General features: G+C 33.1%; 1 protein-coding gene across 9 annotated transcripts in view; it reads left to right on the top strand.

Moving 5' to 3' along the window:
- Nucleotides 1-22,050, top strand: part of DOCK7 (dedicator of cytokinesis 7) — a 171,572-nt gene that overhangs the window by 107,585 nt on the left and 41,937 nt on the right. For 5 of the 9 annotated variants that reach the window (XM_039888053.1, XM_039888045.1, XM_039888036.1 and 2 more), the window contains exons 23-31: nucleotides 4,433-4,525; nucleotides 5,717-5,806; nucleotides 6,761-6,856; nucleotides 8,460-8,600; nucleotides 8,690-8,803; nucleotides 10,264-10,434; nucleotides 12,623-12,762; nucleotides 18,156-18,325; nucleotides 19,339-19,493. In XM_039888053.1, the coding sequence (XP_039743987.1) occupies nucleotides 4,433-4,525; nucleotides 5,717-5,806; nucleotides 6,761-6,856; nucleotides 8,460-8,600; nucleotides 8,690-8,803; nucleotides 10,264-10,434; nucleotides 12,623-12,762; nucleotides 18,156-18,325; nucleotides 19,339-19,493 (1,170 nt within the window). The remainder of the gene's footprint in view (nucleotides 1-4,432; nucleotides 4,526-5,716; nucleotides 5,807-6,760; nucleotides 6,857-8,459; nucleotides 8,601-8,689; nucleotides 8,804-10,263; nucleotides 10,435-12,622; nucleotides 12,763-18,155; nucleotides 18,326-19,338; nucleotides 19,494-22,050) is intronic. The other 4 variants (XM_039888091.1, XM_039888081.1, XM_039888063.1 and 1 more) reach the window with 1 other exon arrangement.

Below are 22,050 nucleotides of genomic sequence, written 5' to 3'. Positions count from 1 at the left end.
TCTCTCTCTTCTGTATTCCATCTACTTTCCCAATCTCTCAGAAAAAGGTTTCATGCAGCCTTTTGTTACTTCAAACCTCCTAACATCTCCCCATCAGTCCTTCTTACTTTATCTCCTACTTCATTGAGAAAATCAAAGCCATCAGAAGAAAATTTTGGGTAGACTTTTATCCTTGTAGCATCTACCTACCTACTACCATCTCCTGTTACCTAATACTTAATACCCTGCTATAGTTGGACTATCCATTTCCCTAAATCACACCCTCCATTTGTATACAACCTCCCATCCCCTCTCACTTACTCAAGATCCTCACTCTAGCCGTTCTTTCATCTCTCTCCCACATCATCTGTTTCTCCTTGTCTGCTAAATCATCCCATACACATACACGTATGCTATTATTACTCTATTTAAAAAAATCTTGTTTAGTATTTCTGCCGTCAGCTTCTTTGTCATTTCTCTGGTACTTTTTGTAATAGAATTCTTCAAAGGAGATTTTTATACTTGCTATGCTCAGTTCTTTTGCTCCCATTCTCTTTAGCCTACTTCAGTCAGATATTTCTCCCATCTTCCACCCAAACTGCCCTTGTTGATGTCACCGGTGCTCTCCATGTTACTAAATCCAATGGTCAATTCTTGACACACGGCTTTACCTTCTAGCAGCTTTTATCACAGTTACATTCTCATTCCTTCTTAGTTTATTGTGTTTACCTGGCTCATTCTTCCTTGATTTGTTCTATTTACCTGGCTTCCAAGAGAGTACTACACTCTCTTGGTTTTCTGCTTTACTAGTTACACCTTTTCGGTCTCCTTTGTGGATTCTTCTTTTTCCGATCTTCTTATCTGGAAGTACCCCCCAGGCCTCTGTCCTTATTTCTCTTCCCTTCCTATCTCTTCCCCTTTTCTTCTCTTCTTTCTACACTCACTTGGTGATCTTATCAAGTCCATACTTTTAAATTCCATTATGTGTTAATGACTCCCAAAATTATATTTTCAGTACAGATATCTCTCTGGAATTCTCAGCTGCCTTTTCTAAATCATTTTGTTTGATTTTCATATATGTTAAAGGTAGAGCCACTTCTTATCACCTCTCCTACTATATATACTATGTTTTTTTCCTATACTGCATACCTGTGATAAGTTTAATTTATAACATAGGCAAAGTAAGAGATGAACAACAACAACTTAATAAAATAGAATAGTTATACCTGTATACTGTAATAAAAGTTATGTGATTGTGGTCTCTTTCTTTTGGAAAATATACTGTACTCACCGTTGTGATGATGTGAGGTGATACAGTGCCTATGTGATAAGATGAAGTGAGGTAAATGACGTAGGCATTGTGAGCTACTATCAGGGTGATTTGAACACAAACACTGTGATACCTCGATAGCTCATCTGAAGACCAAGACAGCTACTTACTATGTAACTAACGGGCAGAGAGCATATATAGTGTGAATACACTGAACAAAGGGTTGATTCACGTCCGACCTGCAAAGAATGGGACAGTACAAGATTTCATCAGAATGGCACTCAGAATGACACAATTTTAAACTTATGCATTGTTTATTTCTGAAATTTTCCATTTAATATTTTTGGGCCACAGTTGACTTTGGGTAACAAACTGGGGAAAGCAAAACCACGAATAAAAGGGAGACTACAGTAATGTCCAGCATTAAACTTCATTCTTTACTATAAAATGCAGAACTCCTAAAATTCAAGAATACTTATATCAACAGGCTTTTATTCCTCTAGAGCTAAAACAACATTTGTGAGACTTTCTTCATAATTATTTTCTAAAACTGGTCTATTCTTTCATTGTCCCAGCAGTAGTCTTTTAACATTCAGATATGTAAATGGTTACATAAGGTTTGAATTTTATTGCTTTTGGTCAAATGCCAATGCAATTGTACTTTGATAGTTTCTTTCTAATGTATCTTCTGTTTTTTTAATTTTCAAACACTGAGAGCTTACTATGTGCTAGGAATCATGCTAAGGATTTCTGGGTATAAAGCCAAATCTTTATATTATAACTTGAATGTTAATGTCAAGTCAAATGCAATTCAGGCCTTGCTCAAGGAGGGAGCCTACCTACAGCTAAGGCACAAAATAATATTACAGGGATTTGGCAAAAACAAAAATACTTTCATACACCTATGTGCATATTTGGTTAATCTGTTCTATGTTAGAGATCAGTAAGCATAAAGTTATCCTATTAGTAAATATCATTGATGAATTTGCTTAACTAAGGCCTGTTTAATTCTTAGCTTTATAACACCTAATTTATGGAAATTATTTGCCTTACAAAATAATTCACCACAGATTTTTCCTTAATTAAATGTAATTGCTTGGTGTAATTATAACTGTACAGAGCCTTAGTATTGTGGACATGATATATAATTGCACAAAGAGATTTATTGTTTATTCTCACATGAGTGATTAACATTTACCTTAGTTTTAAAGGAGATTATTAAGCGAGGAGTAAAAAGTGAATTTAAGAATTTGGCAAAGTTATTGTTCTTATTTCTCAGAAATCAGATGCTTGTGTTTTGTTATTTTTGTGACATTAGTAGTATTTATAAAAATTGAAAATGTCAGGAACTTTATATTTATACAGTGGAGACATAATTTGGGAGACTGGTGAAAAATTTTGTTTTAAACATTGTGTGCTGGTTTGCTTTTATTTGAGATAATATAATGGGGTTCTAGGTAGGCAAGTATTTTAAATAAATTCAATTACATAATTTTACTAGTATTTGAATGTTGTCTAATTTACTTTGCTATGAAGCATTTTTTAAAAACCTGTATGGAAAATTTTGTAAAACTATTTTTTGAGAATTTACTATATTTGAGGTATCGTACTTAGTAATTTACTTGCATTATTTAATCTGATGTTTTCAATATGAGGGAGTCACTATCATTATTCCTATTTTATAGCTGAGAAACTGAAAAAGTAGGTAATTTACCTTAAATTTTATAGTTAATAAGAAGTAGAACCTGGATTTGAACTTTAACTCTCATCTTACCTATTGAGTGTCAAATGTATGGGTGATTATTTTATCATCATTTCAATCTGTTTGTATTTTGGGGGAAAAATAGGTAAAAGAAAGAAAAAAAAGAAGGGGAAATAACCTAAGACCCTGAGAGTTGGCAGGTTGTCTAACCCCCTCCCCTGCTTCCTCTCCCCTGCTTCCTCTTTTTTCCTGTTTCCCCTTCCCTTTCCCTCCTCCCCTTAGCAAAATACTCTGATTTAATTGTTGAGCGTAAGGGCCCTGCACATTTGGGTGGTTAAGCTTCCCAGATGATACTGTCTATCCAGAGTTGATAAACATTGTTAACTACTCTTTCTTTTCTTTTACCTATCCTTCTTTTGGTGCTTTCTGGTTTGGGTCCATACTGACACCCTCATCTTTTTAGTCAGCTTCTCTTGGGTTGTCTTAGTAAATGTTATTCCAATAATCCTCTAGAAATTTCTTGTAACTTGTTCTAGTTCTATTAGCAGCTTCCCAGGGCCCAGCTCACATTGCTGAATCTGAGGGCCCAGAATCTGAATTTTATAAAGCTATAATGATCATTTAGGTTTAAGAAATTGAAGTTAAGCCCCAGTTCCCTTCACCTGGGATAATAATAACCTCTCTTTTAGAGACAGATAGACAGACATAATTCACTCTGTTCATACACATTAGTAGCATATTGAATTAACTTTAAATTAATGATAATGATGATGAAGATATAATTCCTATGAATAGCTCCAGCATAGTGTTTTCCCTTATACTGTTAATATAAAATAGTGGCCAATTAGGTTTAATTACAGTAAGCACAGTAAAACTAAGCACAACCCCAAACTCACCACCATTTTTAGGATGGAGCAAATATCAGGTATCTTTTTTTTCCTTAATTTTTTACTTAATTTTTCCTAACAGTCCCTATAAGAAAGTGAAAGAAGAGGCAAGGTCAGATAGAATTATGGAGTATCACTGCACAGAAGTTTTCAGTTGATGACAGATGGAATGAAGTTAAAGTCTTTTAGAGAAGAATGGAATAGTTTCTACTTCCATTTCTTTCTTTTAAACCCTAGTTATATTCAAAGGAAATTATGTGTTGCTAACTTGTACCACCTTTTAGAGGATTTGGGAGAATGATGCCGTGAGAACTTTAGTTGTTGGTGCTTCAAGGTGATCCCTTTACATAAAAAGAAATTACCTTTAAATACTATACTTAATGTTCTTGGTGATTTTTAAAACTTATATAATAAGGTAATTTTGGTGAACTAATACTCTATAGGTGCCTAAAATTTTTGGTTGCTTTAACAGTACTAATTTAAAAAAAAAAAAAGTTGTTTGCATTGGAAAGTCTGGATTTCTTTAAGAGTAATTTATAGCATGCCACATGTAATATTTCTTTCCTTTCCAACTGCTTTCTATTATATGCTTAGGGTTTAGATCGCTCCAATTCCTGGGTTAACACTGGTGGTCCAAAAGCTGCCCCATGGGGATCCAACCCCAGTCCAAGTGCAGAATCAACACAGGTGGTGTTTATATTAGAGGTTTCTTTATTGGCTGCTGATGTGTCCCTTTAGTACATTACTTTTTAGTATATACTATGATTTCAGTGGCTTGCTTTTTTAATCATTAAAAAGTGTGTATTTTTGTTTACTTAGCACATTGTCCAACTACTATGCATGAATACCACCAATTGCACCAGTATTGCTCTGCTTTCCTATTTCCTGTCTTTTCTCCTTCCCTCCGTATACACCCTATCAATATTCCAGTGCCTGCTGCTTATGCAATTGATGGCTTTGATAACAATTTCTCCTTTAGGGGTAGCACATCTTCAGTAGGAATTAAAAAATTTTTGTGTGGAAAAAAACCTGATAGTTTTCCATTTGCTTTTGGTGAAAATGTAGCTCTTATATCATTTTCATTTAGCGTTTACTATCTTGTCATTTTTTCATAATCACTAACTAGAAATACTGGTAATAAATGGAAATTAAATGTGAACAGTGTTTGATCCCCGTGCTGTGAGATTAAATACCAGAAGCAAAAATCCATTTTAATTTGTGCTGTGTTGCAAAGTATGAAATATGTTATGACTTAGTTGAATTTGGTTTTGCTTACTTAAGTCTAATTGCTTGATAGCTAATACTGCATGATACCTCAAAATATACTTCTCATCTTTGTATTGGCTTTGGAAGAAAATGCTCTTGTTCTTGAAGAAAAAATTTAATTCCTTTTTTAATATTATAATTAATTTATATTTGCTATCATACATGGCAAGCCTGAATAGTAGTTTTGCTAGTAGTGAAAAATGAAAGAATTCATTCTAAACTTTTTATTCTTTCTATTAAATATAAAATTCTTGATTTTTTTTGGTGTTCTGAGACTGGTTGAGAAGTATATTTTTACATTTCCTTACTAGATATGTGCATGTATATAGTTCACACAAATAAAAGTTTCATTCTTTGCAGCACTCTGAATTTGTATAATTTTTAAAATACTTATCTTTTTAAAGACAAAATATAGAGAAGCCATTTTGATATTTCTAATGCATTGTCATTGAAACAGCTTAAAATGGTGAAAATGAGATAAGCAGTAAAATAGATGGTTGTTGAAACCACGATACAACACTATTTTAAAAATTGTATGTAATCCTTTAGCTACAAAGTCATCCACAGCAGACTTTAATGTTATCTCGTCATTCATTCATCTTCACTCCATAGGCTATGGATCGAAGTTGTAATCGTATGTCTTCGCACACGGAGACGTCAAGTTTCTTACAAACATTAACGGGACGCTTACCAACTAAAAAGGTAGATTCACAATCGAAAGACAATCCAAATAGGGGGAAAATAATTCCAACAATTAAGTAGACATAAGATTTCTTTACATAACAGTATGAGATGTTACAGTATTTGCATAGTATTTAAAAATACATTTGAGCAAGCACTGCCTGTCTGACACCTTTTTGGGCATACCTCTTCAGTGTAAGCTCTTTTACATCATTATAATTATTATAATCTTTGGGATTGACTGTTTTTAGAGTTTAGTGAATTAAAATTTGATCATCAAATTGTAGTGCCAAAAAATGTATCAACTCTTAATTCTGTTTCTGTAACTATTTCTGTTTTGTGTTTTAAATCTCCAGGGAAAGGAAGATGAGTTAGAAAAATTATCACTCTTAGTAAGATATGTTGATTTGCTTCCCTTATGCACAGTTTTGTTAGTCCTTTTTCATATTAATATACACTACTTTGCAAATGCTTTGTATGCAAATCCATTACAAGGCAAGAAGTTTCTGCCATTTTTTTTAAAAAGACTTTAAATACCTGAAAACTTGAAAATTAATGCATTATATCAAAGTTTAAATTTTTAAAGGTATTTCCTAAATTGTACCAGCAAAGTTCATGAATGTATTTGTATAAGTTGAAATATGTATGTAAGACACAGAATTTTATTTGTAACTGTGAGTTTTCGGTCTAGTTTCTGTTTGCAGGTACAATTTAGGAGGCTGTTTCCCACCTGTCCTTTTAAAATTACATTTTACTGCAAGATAACATGTAATTTTTTCAGCTGTTCTACATGCCACTGTCTTACATGTATAAATAGCCGTTTCGTTAATGGGTGTCCTCACTGCATCATTGAATGGTTCACATGCCTTATTTTGCTTATTCTCATTATATCTTCATTTGCAGTTGCATTATTATTTGGTTTGTGTTATTAACAGACTTGACTTTGATAATAACTTTGGATTTACTTCTGGATAGCTTTTTCATGAGGAGCTGGCTTTGCAGTGGGTTGTTTGCAGTGGCAGCGTTCGGGAGTCGGCTTTGCAACAAGCCTGGTTCTTTTTTGAGTTAATGGTGAGCAAACTAAACATGTTCTTATTATTGTTTTTCTTAGTGAACACTTTGTGCTAGCTCATTATTTTATACTAGAAATCTTTTTCTATCATCCATCTTATGGTTTTACATATGCCTCCAAGACAAGATTACATATGTTACATCTATAAATAAACACTATGGACACTCAGCACGATTTAGGTGGAATTAATTAACTATCTTTTTAAAGAACCCGTGATGCATTGTTTTTCAGTCTGAACAGGCTGTGTATAATGGCAGTACTGTAGATTTCATAACCAAACGTAGCTTTATAGATGCTCACTGCTTTTACAGTTAGAAAGCTTTTAGGGAAATGACGGTTTTGGCCAATTAAAAAAAAATTTTTTTTTTTTTGCTTAATTCAATCAACAATATTAAAAACAAATGGATGAATTAATATTTTAATATTTATATAATCCTATAAACACATATATACACAAAAGTAATAAATTTATCAAGTGCATACAATGTGGTAGCACTGCTTATAGGGCTTGGTATTACCAAGGCACAGAGAGATTAAGTAAGTTGTCCAGGTATACACAACTTATAGATAGCAGAACTGTGATTCAAACTCAGGCATTCTGGCACTAAGGACCTTCCTCTTCAGCCTCTAGAAAGCTGAAATTGAAACTTTTTCTTCCAAAAAAGAAGTATGTAAAAAGCTAGGAAACAAAAGAAAACAACAAACTCAAAAGGGAGAAAAGAAACAGAGGGAGCTTCTAGAATATGTCATAGGATCATTCTCAGCATTGAATGTTACCTATATTGGGGATAAAATGACATTTTTTCTAGGGATTTACTAATTGAATAACTAAATAAATAAGAGACCATACATAAATGATAGGTAACTCATTTTTTTTTCCCCCTAGAGAAAAAACAACAAATTTGTAATTTGTATGCTTTTAACATAAGGTCAAAGTTGTAATTTTACTTACTTTTTGATAGTCTTTCATGTATGTTTAGATTTCTTAAATACAAAATAGTCAAAAGGCTGCAGTTTAAGACTTGGCTTTAATTTCCCTGAATTTACAATTTTTATTACCTTTACCATATTGTTGTAATACGAATCTGTATCCAAAAGCATTGTGTTTATTTAAATCACTTTGTTACTTTTTACCTAATATCTTATTAACATTTAGTCATCGACATTTAATGTATACCTACCATTCGCCACTAGATGCTAGATGGCAAAGACACTGAAGTGAAGTCACGGGTTTCTCACCTCTCAAAGTTCACAGTTTAGGGGATATGGAATGGCAAAATTGTTGAGTCTTGGAAAGATTTAATTTAAAACGACTTTAAAAAGGTGAATTTTTTTTTCTTTTGATATACACAGAATTTTTTCCCTATGGACAGAATAATTTTATGAAGGTGACGCAGCGATTGAATTGTATTAAATATGATATTTCTTTGGAACATACAGTATATTGTAGTTAACTTTTCAAAATATTTGAGTAGCTAGAAGTATTTCAGTCATCTATTAAATCATATGGTATATTGAAAAAATAGCCCTACTATTTATAGAGCCACTGTAACTGTTAATTGCATTCATAAGAAATTAAATTAATGACATTTATTTTTTCAGGTGAAAAGCATGGTGCACCATTTATACTTTAATGATAAACTTGATGCACCAAGGAAAAGTCGTTTTCCAGAGCGTTTCATGGATGACATCGCTGCTCTTGTCAGTACAATTGCTAGTGATATATTTTCAAGATTTCAGAAGGTAATGATGACTTTTTTTAAGTTAAATCTCTTTTTCAAGCTTACATTAAACTCATACTTTTATTTGTGTTTGCTTTTTCTGTTTCTCAGGACACAGAAATGGTTGAGAGACTCAACACTAGTCTTGCATTCTTTCTCAATGATCTGTTGTCTATTATGGACAGAGGATTTGTCTTTAGCCTTATAAAGACCTGCTATAAACAGGTAATACATAATTAGTAATTAATAATCAAATAACTTAAATACTGTGTTTTGTTTTGTTTTGTTTTTTGCATATAGAGCTAAGAGACCTTCAAGAACACATTAATATACTGATGTTTTTAAAAATGGCATATTTTTATTAGTAAGGCAAAAATAAATTCTCTTGGTTTAATCAACAAAGATTAAACAGAACTCTGGCAAGCTGATATCAGTACAGCTGGCTTTTCCTTGGATTGTACTGACTCTTTAATTCTCATTCTGGAGCACACTATCAAGTCAGTGATTTAACTGCCCCAAGATACCATTTAAGAGTAACATTTGTACTGAGTCAGCAGCGAATTGAACTTTTTGTGTCTTGAGCGATGTTTAAATCAGCTGTATTTTGTTGTATATTCTTTGTAACACAGCCCCGAACATTGTAGAATTTAGAATCATGGACAGATGTTTACCCAGTTCCCAAATGTCATTTCTTATCTTGCTTTTTCTAAACTAAAAGCATCCTGGAACTTTCCACAAACAGCTGATTTTGTTTTAAAATGTTTATCAACTGATTAATGAAATCTGCCTTTTGGAAAACATTAATTATTGAGCCTGAGAGGCCATTTTGGTAGTAAGCTTTATAATCATCATAGAATTACCTTTTACACAGAAATGGTTGCTTTAAAAATATACAGATCCGTGGGTCCCATCTCAGCATTATTGAGAAGTTTGAATCCTGTTGGTAGGGATGGGAAGTGTGGGACACAGTGCTTGTGAAGCACTTCCCAGTAGATCCACAGATTAGATTTTGGGAGCTGCTGGGTAAGAATGCTATTTGGCAGTCTAATATTTCAAATTTTGAAGATTTGTTCTATTGGATGTCTTTATTGTATGTTTCTTTTGATAGAGAAGTTAAAACTACACATAAGCACTGACCCACTAGCAGATATTTACAAGTATGTATTATTTTTACTTTGTTCCCAAAATTTCATGTACTATCGCTCCCAAAACCTTTCCTGTCTTTGTTCAAGCATTGACTTCCTACATTTTCCAAGCAGTAATTTTGACCCTGAGGATGCTATTAAGTAAGTTTATATGTGTCCTCAAGTAGTTTATGTATGATGAGCTGGGAAAGTAGACAATTATAAATATAAGTTAGCACAAGCTACCGTATAAAGAATGGCTAATTTCTTTTTTGCAGTTATTTTGGTGGTGTACTTTTCTTTCATAAAGTACATCTTTGAGATGTGGAAATTTCAATGTTATATTGGAAACATAAGAGTGTCTAGTCAGTGGATTTATACAGTAAATCTTGTAGTTCAGAATTTTTTATTTTAACAATATTTCTGGAGAAAATTAATACTGTCATTCATGTCACAAAACCCAAAACTTCTCATTAGTGCTGTTCTTTAATTCTTTAATCTTTCATTCTGGAGAAATGATATATTCAATCGGTGTTCTCTTGTTTATTCAATGCTTACAAGGTGTCTTCAAAACTTTATTCCTTACCAAATCCAAGTGTCCTTGTATCCTTGAGGTTGGATTTTTTGCGAATCATCTGCAGCCATGAGCACTATGTTACATTAAACTTACCCTGCAGTTTGCTTACTCCACCCGCCTCACCATCACCTTCTGTTTCTTCTGCAACATCTCAGGTATGCAAAATGCATGGAAAAAAATATTCTTAAAGTTCACATTTGTGGAAAAGCATTCTAAACACTGGAAAAAATTATAAGTAAATATTGAATGACAGCTGTAAATAGGCTCTATACTAGGTGCTTTATAAGTATTAATCATTTGCTCCTCAGAGCAGCTCTGGGAGATCATTTCTGTTACTATCCCCATTTTACAGATGAAAAGACTGGAAACACAGGTCAATAACATACTGAAAGTCACAGTAAAAGGTGGCAGTGCTAGGCTTTGAATCAAGGCACATGTTGGCTTTATTTTATTTTAAATTTATTTTTCAATTACATTTGACATATAATCTTATATTAGTTTTAGGTGTACAACATAATAGTTAAATATTTGTATATCTTACAGAGTAATCACCCTGGTAAGTCTAGCACCCATCTGACACCATACATAGTTATTATAATATTTTGACTGTATTCCTGTGCTGCACTGTACATGTTGGCTTTATTTTAGAGCCCAAGTTCTTAGTTACTATGTTGTACTCTTCTTAGATATTTATGCACATGTGAGTGAATTCACCTACATAAACTCACTTATTTAGATGTTTTTACAAATTGGGTTGTCTTGAAGCAGAAACAGACTGAGTTTGGGGTGCAGGATGTTTATAAGGGATTGATATTTGTGAAAGGAGGGAGAATGAAGCATAATTCAGCAGAGAAATCAAACTGCAATTGAGGCCTGACAGAGCTCTGCCTGCCTCTCTTGTATTCAAAAACCCAAAGGAAACTAGATAGAGGTTTATAGGTTTTCATTGGGTGGCACTTGACTTTAACAGCTAGTAGTTTCTCTAAAACTCTAAAGACGAAAAAGGGTTATCATAGCAATTTTTATGCATCCTGTTAGATGGATTGAGATGAAAAGATTTTATGGTTTTAGTATTAAAGAAGCCTGGATTTTCTTCCTAGTGAAACATTCTGCTACATAATTCGTGAGGCAAACAAGCTGCTTCTTTAAGCTATGAATGTCTAAAGTTGATCTTAACTCTTCTTAATTTTATTTTTGAGATATTTAATTCCTGAATGTAATTCCTTACTCTAGATTAATCTCAAATGTGTGTTAAAATACAATTTTAAACTTCACTTAGAAAACAACAAAGAGCACCCACAACTTTTTACTTTACCTTTGCAAGAAATCTATAGATCAGCCTATTTCCATATACTCTTTTGCCTGGCTAGCACACACTTCTTCCTAAAATGGATGAGGCTAGTCTTTTCCTTTCTTCTCCCATCCTCTGCCAAAGACGTGACTACACACAGTAAAGAACAAATTGAGCATAGGTGCCGTTCTAAAACCTTTAACGATACACATTTGTTTACATCTAACTCCCTGCTGAACATCTCATTATGCCAAGAAATTGATAGAATTTCTTCCATTATCTTTCTCCCCTCCCCACTTTGTCATCCAACTAGAGTACATAATTTTCAGGTTCAAATAGATGACAGAGACATCATTTTTGAGGGGCGGGGAGGGTGGCCAGAAAAATTTTACTTACTTATCAGTATGATGATTTCTCCATAGAGAAATCTGAAATCTATTGTTCTAAGAAACCTCACATGGAAAGTCTTGAATTATGGATTAGAGGGTGATGAAGTTGAGGACATTCTTGCCTTGAACTATGTCTTGGGGGATGCTGTTTTTCAGTATTAAAAAACTTTTCAAAACTCAGTAAGTGGACCACAAAATGATAGTGATTTTCTAGAGACAGTATTTTCTCTGAAAAACAGTTTTACTGGTATTTGAAATTTCTCTGGAAACCAATAGCCTTGACAATGAGTATTTCTCTTGTACTCAGTAGTGGGTACATAATATATTATTTGGACTTAGTTTTTTTTTTTCCCTTCAGAGTGATATTAAAACATTAAGTAATTAAAAGAATAAAGAAAAACAGATGAAAAAGTTTCACTATGAGAAAAAGGAAATTGAAAATCTTTAAAAGTGTTATTTCATCATAGTTTCCTATAGCAAAAGTAAAAGCAGTTACTTTCTCCAATGTTAGTAATCTATAGTAAACCTTAGGCAGTAAATTACTGTAGGCAAAGTTAATCTCACTTTCAGATAATGCTCACATTTTCTTTGTTGTAATGCTCTGTCTGTGGGATGTTTTATTGCACAGCTATTATAGTTTTGTTCTGCCTCACTCTCAAACAGAGTTCTGGATTTTCCACCAATGTACAAGACCAGAAGATTGCAAATATGTTTGAATTATCTGTACCTTTCCGCCAACAGCATTATTTGGCAGGACTTGTGTTAACAGAGCTTGCTGTTATTTTAGATCCTGATGCAGAAGGGTGAGTAGACCAGTTTTTGCCTTGTAGAATATCAGTTCGATATTGGACAGTGGGACAGAAGTATTCCACTTACATTTCTAAGAATCAAAAGAATACTCTTTCCCACTCTTTTACTTCTCTATTTACTAAGTTCTATCCCTATGTTATTTCCATATTCCATCAATTTTAAGAAAGACATTTTTTCATATTTTGTCATTTCTGAATTTGAGGTTCATCTTAAAATCAGTAGTGTATTACAGTTTATTTGGTAGGTTTTTTTCCCTTCTTAACAGTACATAAAATAGTTCTGCAGTCTAGTAGATGGACTCAGATTTGTTGATAAATAGTAGGCATGCATGTTTCAGTTGAGGAGGATAGACTCGTCATATGTTTGATTCCTTGTGAGGAAAATTTATCATTTGCTATCATACTATGTAGCATTTTATTTGAAAATTTGCCCTACAAACAAAATCCTTAGGTTTTAAAAACTTCCAACACGGAGTACATTTTTAGAGGATTTTTAGAAATTGATATAGTAAGAAAAGAGAGGGTATATTGTCTGACGATTTGAATTTATAGTAATAGCTTGATGTTTTGTGGTTTAGCATCCTTATAGGGTACTTCCACCTTAATAGTTACTTTAAAAAATCTGTATGACCATAACTCATTTGGGTAATAATTCCTTTTTTTCCCCCCAATTTTTCTCGTAATAGGATTATTGGGAGTCTTTAATGCAATTTAACCTCATATCTAAGAGCTTCAGAGAACAAAAAGAGATACCTTTGAACGGGTTTTACCAGGGTCCTACAAGGGATTTCTGATGTATTTGTTGAGTGAATGAAAGAGGAAGTTTCAAAAGTTCTTAGCAATAGTCAGGGACATATTCAATGCTCCATAAATTGTGAAAGGCTAAATCTTCTGCAAATGAAAGACATACCTTTTTTTAATAATGGCAACTTCTCACTTTAGGAATATGTGTTAAAGAATTGTTCACACTGTGTTCTGCAGAACTGTAAAGTTCTAAAGAGGTGCTTATTGGGTTTCCATGTAGAATGGGGTGTGGGGTGCAGACAGACATTGGAGCATGGCGAGGACAACTAAGTTGGTGAAACTCTGGGCTTTCCACCCCTGCATGCCACCACCTTTATATTTTGTCATGTGACATATGAATATGATGTCATTTGGTGAAAAGGGGGATTTATTGTTTGAAAAAAACCACTCTGAAAACAACTTCTAAACATATTACCTTTCTTTAATAAGTGATATATCTCAATTATTTGAATGCACATTTTCAGTATTTTTACTTGCTATATCACAGTATATTTGGTTACAAGAAACAGAAAACCTTTCTTCATATTGGTTTTATTAAAGGAAAGAAATTTATTATTTTATAATTGGAGGAAAGATAGGGTTGTTTGAACAGTACAATCAGCAGCTCAATGGTGTCATCAGGGTTCTGGTTCTTTATCTCTCCTGTTCTAGATGTTTTATCCTAAGGCTAGTGCCTCTCATGACTACAAGACAGTTGTCACTAGCAATTCAGATGAAATTCTTACTTGTTTACATCCAGCAGGAGAGAGAAGGGGAAACCCTCTTCCCAAGAATGCTATGTAATTTTTTCGTTTGGACTGATTTGGCTCACTTGCTATTCTGTACTGTCACAGTTACCAGAGCAATGCCAGGTTGTTGGGTGGATTAGATTAGTTCTATTCAAATGTGGTGCTCAGACTGGTATCGGTTCATGGTTTGTTACAGAGCAGTAAATCAGCTATGCCACTAAACACAGTGTTTAGGTCATATGACTTTTCTTTCTCTTGGGTAGACCTTCTCAAGTAAGGAAGCAATAAGTTGATTAACATTTATCTCTTCTCAGACTGGTAACAAAATGGTTTGCTAACTGATGCTTTAAGTAGCAGAACTAGTCTAATTAGGATCTCCTGAAATGGGATGGAGGCGGCTTCCCCAGAGTCATAGCGGGAGGAATACATATCCGAAAAAAATTGAGTTCTCCTAAGATGGAAGACGGGAAATAGATGTTGTGTAGGTGTTCAGCAATATCTGATATAAAGAATAGAAAATTCTAACAGTCAGCTGTTTCTGCAGTGATTTTTTTTTTCATGTCAAGGATCAATTCTATTAAAATAGGTTTTTTTGTGTTTCTGAGGATTTATGAAAGAATTATGTATTGCTTTTTTCTACCTCTTTAAGCTAGAACGTGTTGGTCTTTCACACTTGGAGATATTTTTTTTTTCTATGAAGTCCAGAAAACAATGATAATTGTGTTCGTTACCATCTTTTCTTTGTCTATGCAATTAAATAAGATATGGGCTGAGCTTTAAATAGCAGTATACAGGATTATATCCTTAGTTTTTACTGCTGCTTGTTTCTTTCTTTTCTCACTTTTTCCTACACCCAATCCATTAGCAAATTCCACAGGTACTACCCCAAGTTCAGCTACTTCTCTCCATCTTCACTGCTACTTCCCTAGTCATGGCTCCATTCTTACTTTCCCAAAATCCTTTTTTCACACAGCAGCCTGAGTGATCTTTTAGAAATGAGAATCAGATTATGTCATTTTCCTTGCTTAAAACTCCTCAATGGGAGCATAAGCTTTAAAAATGGCACTTAAAATCCAGACTTTTAATATTGGTCCCCAAAGCCTGATATATTTCTGGCTCTTGTCTACTCCACAACTCTCTTCTCTCTTCACATACTAAAATCTAGCCATGCTGGCCTTCTTTGTCTTTCTCAATTGTGCCAAACTTATTCTACCTTAGAGCTTCAGAACTTCATATTTCTCTGCCTGAAGCAGTGCTCCAGTTGCCCTCAGGTCTTTTCATACCCATTTCCTCTTTAAGATTCTTCAGGTCTCCATTCTAACAGCATCTTCTCAATGAGGCTTTCATTGACCTCCCAATCTAAATTAAAGATGTGTTGTCCTCGCCACAATCATTTTTAACCATATAAATGTTATTTTCTACAAGGCACTTACCTGAAATTTGCTTGTTTGTTTATTATCTGTCTTCTCGCATTAGAATGTGAGCTCAGGAGAGCAGGCATTTTGTCTTCCTTGTTCACTGTATTCTCAGTGCCTTAGAATTGTGTCTGGTAGAAAGTGGAAACTTGACAAATATATGTTAATTCAATGAATGAGTGATTGACTGTGAGAAACTCACATCTCATCTCTTTTACATTCTTTAGTGATATATAGTTAAAATGCAACATACATTGATTGTCTTAGATAAAATCCTTGAGAAGGAATGCTTTTCTTTTTGCATCAGCTTGCTAAGTAATCAAGAATAATTTCTGGCAGTCATACGTTCTAATATCAATCAAAGATTTGCTGTCTAAAATCTTTCATTATAATAAGAAAGTTAAGACTATGAAACAATATACTATTATTAAATGCTAATTTTGTAGTACATAGATCTGTAGAAGAATAATACTTGTTATAACATTTGTAACGTTGAATTATTTTTCTGTGTTTCTTTTACGAAAACAAGCTCTCTTAAAACAGAGACAATGTCTTATTTCCAACATCTAGAATAGGATAGATATTACAGATCCTGCATAACTATGTATTTAATAGCTGATGTGATTGAGTATCGTAGATAGACGAAAGGGCTTCATGAAGACGGGTGGATAGAGTTTAGAGAGGTGGAAGTCTGGGGCTGGTAAATGCTGAGAGATAAGAAATACACACCCAAGTTTGGGAATCATCACTGGTGACACAAAAGTTGAAAGAGAGAACATAAAAAGCAAATGACCAAAATTTGAGACTTGGAAAGAATGATGAGAGAGAAGTATGAAGAAGGGTGGGAACTATTTGGAGACTACATTGAGAAGAGAACATATAAGATGACAGTGTCAAGTAGGGAGAGCTGGAGAATGAAATCTGAAATATGTTCCTCACGTGTGGTTCTTGACAGTATTTAAAAATAAGCTTTCTGAATAAAAATCTGGAAGGGAGAAGAAAGAATATTCAGCTAGATCTTATATAATCTAAATGGCAGACAAGATCAAAGGCTCTGGAGTAAGACTGTTTCAAATCCCAGCTTTTAAATCTATATGATCTTAAAAGAAATAAAAGCTAGTATTTACTGAGGAAGGCAATGTACCAGTCACTGTGCTAAGCATGTTACATAAATTATGTAACTTAATTCTCACAACCACTGGTAGGTTGTTACCCGCATACATAAGTAGGAAAATGGGGGCTAAGTATCTTAGAAAAATCATTTAGCTGTTAAATAATAAAGCTAGTGTGGTACCATGTTGTAAGCATTCAAATATTGTTAGCTTCAAAGAAAGGGAGTAGATATTAGGAAGTAAATGTAAACACATACATTCAGGAAGTTACTACTGGAGAAGTCGTATAATAGTCTATTACTAAGAAAAGTACTATATAAGCTAAAGGAAACTAGTTTCAAGTGAACATCTATTCTCAAGATAGGGAAGGCTTATTTGAAGAAAGAAAGGAAGACCTTAGTGAGGGGGTACAATGAAACTATTGAAGAAAGATGGGGTTCACTGCACATATGTGGAGATTACTTTCTGAGAGAAGGTACAACTTTTTTTGAGACAAAAGGAAAGATGATCTGATAGTTATAAAGATGGAGATGTATCAAAAGATCTGACCAGAACAAATTCAGAATGGCTATTCTTTCCTTAAAAAGTTGGTATTTTATTGAGATTGATGGTAAGAAGCTTAGGAGAAAGAAAGATCCGAAACTGCTGCCAGCTACAGCATAAAGGCCAGTGGAAGTTGGGTGAATTTTTAATAAGAATGGTTTGATGGTCATAGAGCCTTCAGTCTAAAAGAATAAAAAAAAAAAAAAAAAAAGTGAAGATGAGAGTGACCCTTCTTAGTGTGTTAGCCCAGTGAAACTCAGGGGATTGGGAGTTTAGAAAAGTTGTAAGTGCCCAGTTAAGGTATATGAGCAAAGAAGTTCAGTTAAATAGAGATGTCAATCACAAACCCAGCCTGTGACATGATCTATTAGATAGAATGTTTTTCTTTCAGAAAAAGGAAATACAAGTTTATCTTTGGTAAATGTGAAGAGATCTCACTTGATGAAATAAAATTTATAACTGCTAAGATTTCCCTTTTTTTGCTTTAAAATATAACCACAACAGGTCTTAAGTTATTTAATATTAAAATGAACTAAATAAAGAGTTAATGTAAAAAATATTCAGATTTACTCCTAAGTCAATTTGTATATTATTTATTTTTCTTCAATTTTTTTTGTACAGACATTAATTTTAAAATGAGGTGTTTTATAGGAATATATACAAATATGTGGCAAAGTTAAGAAGTTGAACAAAATTGATTCAGTACCATGACTTACTGTTTGCCTTAACGATATTAACTAATCTCTGTGACCTTACTGCTTGTTCTTCATCTTCTTTTTAAATAGACTGTTTGGATTGCATAGGAAAGTCATCAATATGGTACACAATTTACTATCCAGTCATGATTCAGACCCACGGTACTCTGACCCCCAGATAAAGGCTCGGGTGGCCATGTTGTATCTACCTCTGATTGGCATTATCATGGAAACTGTTCCTCAGCTGTATGATTTTACAGGTACTTAGTATATTTAAGACAACTTTTAAAGGCAAATCTCAATGTATAAAAGTGTTAGAAAATATCTCAAGGATAAAGATCTTATTTAAGGAAAAAAAATATGAGGACATATATAGTGACATAAGTAAACTGTAAATACTTAACCCGGTTACTGAAGAACTTTTCACCATGTGGAATACTTCACTGTAAGGTTTCTATAAATAGTTCCTATGATGAATTTTAAAATAATGATTATATAGCATTTCTATCCCTACCTATTAGGAAATAGGTTGTGTGTGTGGGTGTACTGTTCATCTGAAATAAGAATACAGGAAAACCTGGCAGATGTTTACTATGCTCAATGTCATTTTATCATATACATATAATCAAATTAATATTCGCCTGTATAACAGGAATTATGTTTATCGCTAACACTAGGTTAATAAGTTGAAGTTTTGTTGCTTTTTAAAAATTAGAACCTATAAAATTTTATTCCTCTTGCTTTTCATATTTAAAATTTACTTAAATTCTTTTATTCACTCTAAAGAAAGCCCTGTAGTTTGCATTTTAACTAGCAATTAACCTGATAAAGTACTTCCAGTTCAATAAAAACAAAAACAAACATTTACTGAGTACCTAATATGTATTTAGAACTTCAACTGGTGCTGGTGATACAAAAATAAACAACTCCTTGCCTTTAAAGGACTGATAGTTGAGTACTTTTTCCAGTATTTTGATCACTAACATGAGCTTCCTTATCCGAAGGCAGAAATGTTTAAATTATTAGGTCTTCTTTTACTAGCAAGTTAAAGTTTACTACAAAACTATAAATTATGGTTGTAGGAATGAGTTAATATTTAAAATATTGTTTACAAGAACTAAATCTTAAGGATAAGTATCACACGTTAACAGGTTTTTTTGTTTGTTTTTTTTAAAGAGTGATGGAGACTTAGAAGGGGAATTGCATGCTCAATAACTGTTAATCAAGCTAAACATAGGGTTTAATTATTTATTTTTGGATTATTTTTTTCCAGAAACTCACAATCAACGAGGGAGACCAATTTGTATAGCCCCTGATGATTATGAAAGTGAGAGCGGAAGCATGATAAGCCAGACGGTTGCCATGGCAATTGCAGGAACATCAGTTCCTCAACTAACAAGGCCTGGCAGTTTCCTCCTCACATCAACGGTAAAAATCAACCCTCCTACATAAGTTTATTCTGGAAGAACAGATATTTGCAAGGATGTATCCTTAAATAACTGAGAATATTGTGTTAGCTGAGGCAAAAGTACTCTGAGCTTAATTTATTTTGTGGAAACATTAAGTTCGGAGAATATTGCCTATCTTGTACCAAGTTGTTTTATAAATTATTAATTACCTCAAGGTTTATGGTCTAAAGCTATGTGTTCTCTCATTCAGAATTTTGAAAGTTGCCTTATTTTATATATATATAAATATTATACATATATACATTTAAATATATATATTTAAATCCATTGTAGTCTTTATCAGCCCAAAGAAATATTCTCACTTATTTAATAATTGAGAATTTTTTTTTAATCTGTGAAGATTGATACTTTTTCATGTTTAAAAAATTAATATTTACTCTGCCTCTATAATTTTCCCCCCTTATAAAGGGAAGGAAATGGGAGAAGGGAGGAAACAAACTACCAGTAAAGCAAGATCAAGTTCTAAAAGTTTTAAAAGACTTTCAGAAAAATGCAATATTTATGGAAGCTAGCCTACTTGACAGCTTAGGAAAAAAAAAAAGTTTACTGAGGTGATTTACATATCAAAAGATTGACCCATTTTAAGTGCACAATTTCACGGTTTTTAATATAATTACAGAGTTATGCAGCCACCACCACAATCTAAGTTTAGAACATTTCCATCACCCCAGTAAGAACCCATAGGCCTGTCACATCCTACTTCCCCCAGCCCTAGACTGCAACTAATCCATTTCTAACTGTACAGGTTTACCTATTCTGGATATTTCACATAAATGAAATTATACACTGTGCTCTTTGGTGTCTGGCTCCTTTCACTAAGCATAATGTTTTTGAGGTCCATCCATGCTGCAACATGTATCAGTACTTCTTTTTTTTTTTAATTGCCAGATAGTATTCCTTTGTATTGATATACCAGATTTTTATCCATTTGTCAGTTGAAGATTTGAATCATTTCCACTTTTTGGACATTAGGAATAATGCTGCTATGAACATTTGCGTACATGTCTTTGTGTGCATGTATGTATGTTTTTGGATTTTTCTTAGGTAGATACTTAGGAGTAGATTGCTGGGTCATATGGTATCTCTGTGATTAACATTTTGAGAAACTTCAATCTCTTTTTCAAAGTGGCTGAACCATTTTATATTCTCATCAGCAGTGAATAAAGGTTCCTATTTCTCCAAATCCTCACCAACACTTGTTTTTATCTCTTTTTTATCATAGTTATCTTAGTGGGTATGAAGTGGTATCTCATTGTGGTTTTGATTTGCATTTCCTTAATGTCTACTGATATTGAGCACCTTTTTATTTGTTTATTGGCTCATCTTTTCGTTTATCTTACTTATTTAGAGAAAAGTCCATTCAAATCATTTGCCATTTTAAAATTATGTTATTCATCTTATTATTGACTTGAAAGAGTTCTTTATATATTCTGAGTACAACTAACTCCCTTATATGTGATTTGCAAATATTTTTTCCCATTCTGTAGATTATCTTTTCACTTTTTGATGGTATCATTTGAAGTGCAAAAGTTTTTGATTTTGGTGAATTCTAATTTATTGATATTTTTCTTTCATCACTTGTACTTTTGATATTATACATTAAAAAAGTATATAAAGTTCATGTACAGTTAAAGTAGAATAATAGAAGATACAGCAGTGTATCTACCACTCAGCTTCAAAAATAGCACATTGTAAATACTTTGGAAGTTCTCAGTCTGCCTTCAATTTACTCCCTCTCTCCCTTTAAAATGACTACTATTCTCAATTTTATTGACTGCGCTTTTCATTTTTTAAAACTTTTCTATACTACACATGAAAATATACATGAAACATAAGTGTATAAGTTTATAAAATATAAAATGAACACCTTTATAACCACCAATCGGGACAAAATATAGAACATTGGCTGTTTCCAGAAATCCTTAGCTTGCTCTTTTGTACCAAAGCTATCCACCAAGCTCCCCCATTATCCCGACTAACGAAGTAATTGCTTAGTTTTGTTTATAGTGTTACCATATAAGTTTTCATATATAAATAGTTTACTTTTTAGTTTAGTTTTACATTCCGTAAGTCTTTAATATTCATTCGTTACAAATTGTAGCTATAATTCACTGATTTTTATTTCTGTATGACATTCCATTGTCTGACTATAAATTTTTGGATAAAGTTTATTTACCAATTCTGTAGACAGATGCATGAATTGTTTCTGATCTTTGGTTATTACCAATATCAATTCCATAGATTCTTTTATATGTATCCTATATGCATGATTATACTTTTATTTAGGATATTTCCTAGGAGTGGAATTTGCTCAATCATATAATATGTGTATCTTCATCCTTACCAGATATGCCAGGGTGTTTTCCAAAGGGTTCGTCTCAGTTTATACTTGAACCTACAGTACGAGTTTCCATTCCTTCACATGTTCATCAGCACTTAGAATTTTCAGACTTTGTAATTTTTGTCAATCTGGTAATTTATAGTTGTATTTCATTTTCTTAATATCTTATGAGGGT

This window comes from Pteropus medius, unplaced genomic scaffold (assembly GCF_902729225.1).
Source record: "Pteropus medius unplaced genomic scaffold, Ma_sr-lr_union100, whole genome shotgun sequence".
In the NCBI taxonomy this organism is placed as follows: domain Eukaryota; kingdom Metazoa; phylum Chordata; class Mammalia; order Chiroptera; family Pteropodidae; genus Pteropus; species Pteropus medius.
This window is presented reverse-complemented; position numbering and strand designations above follow the sequence as displayed.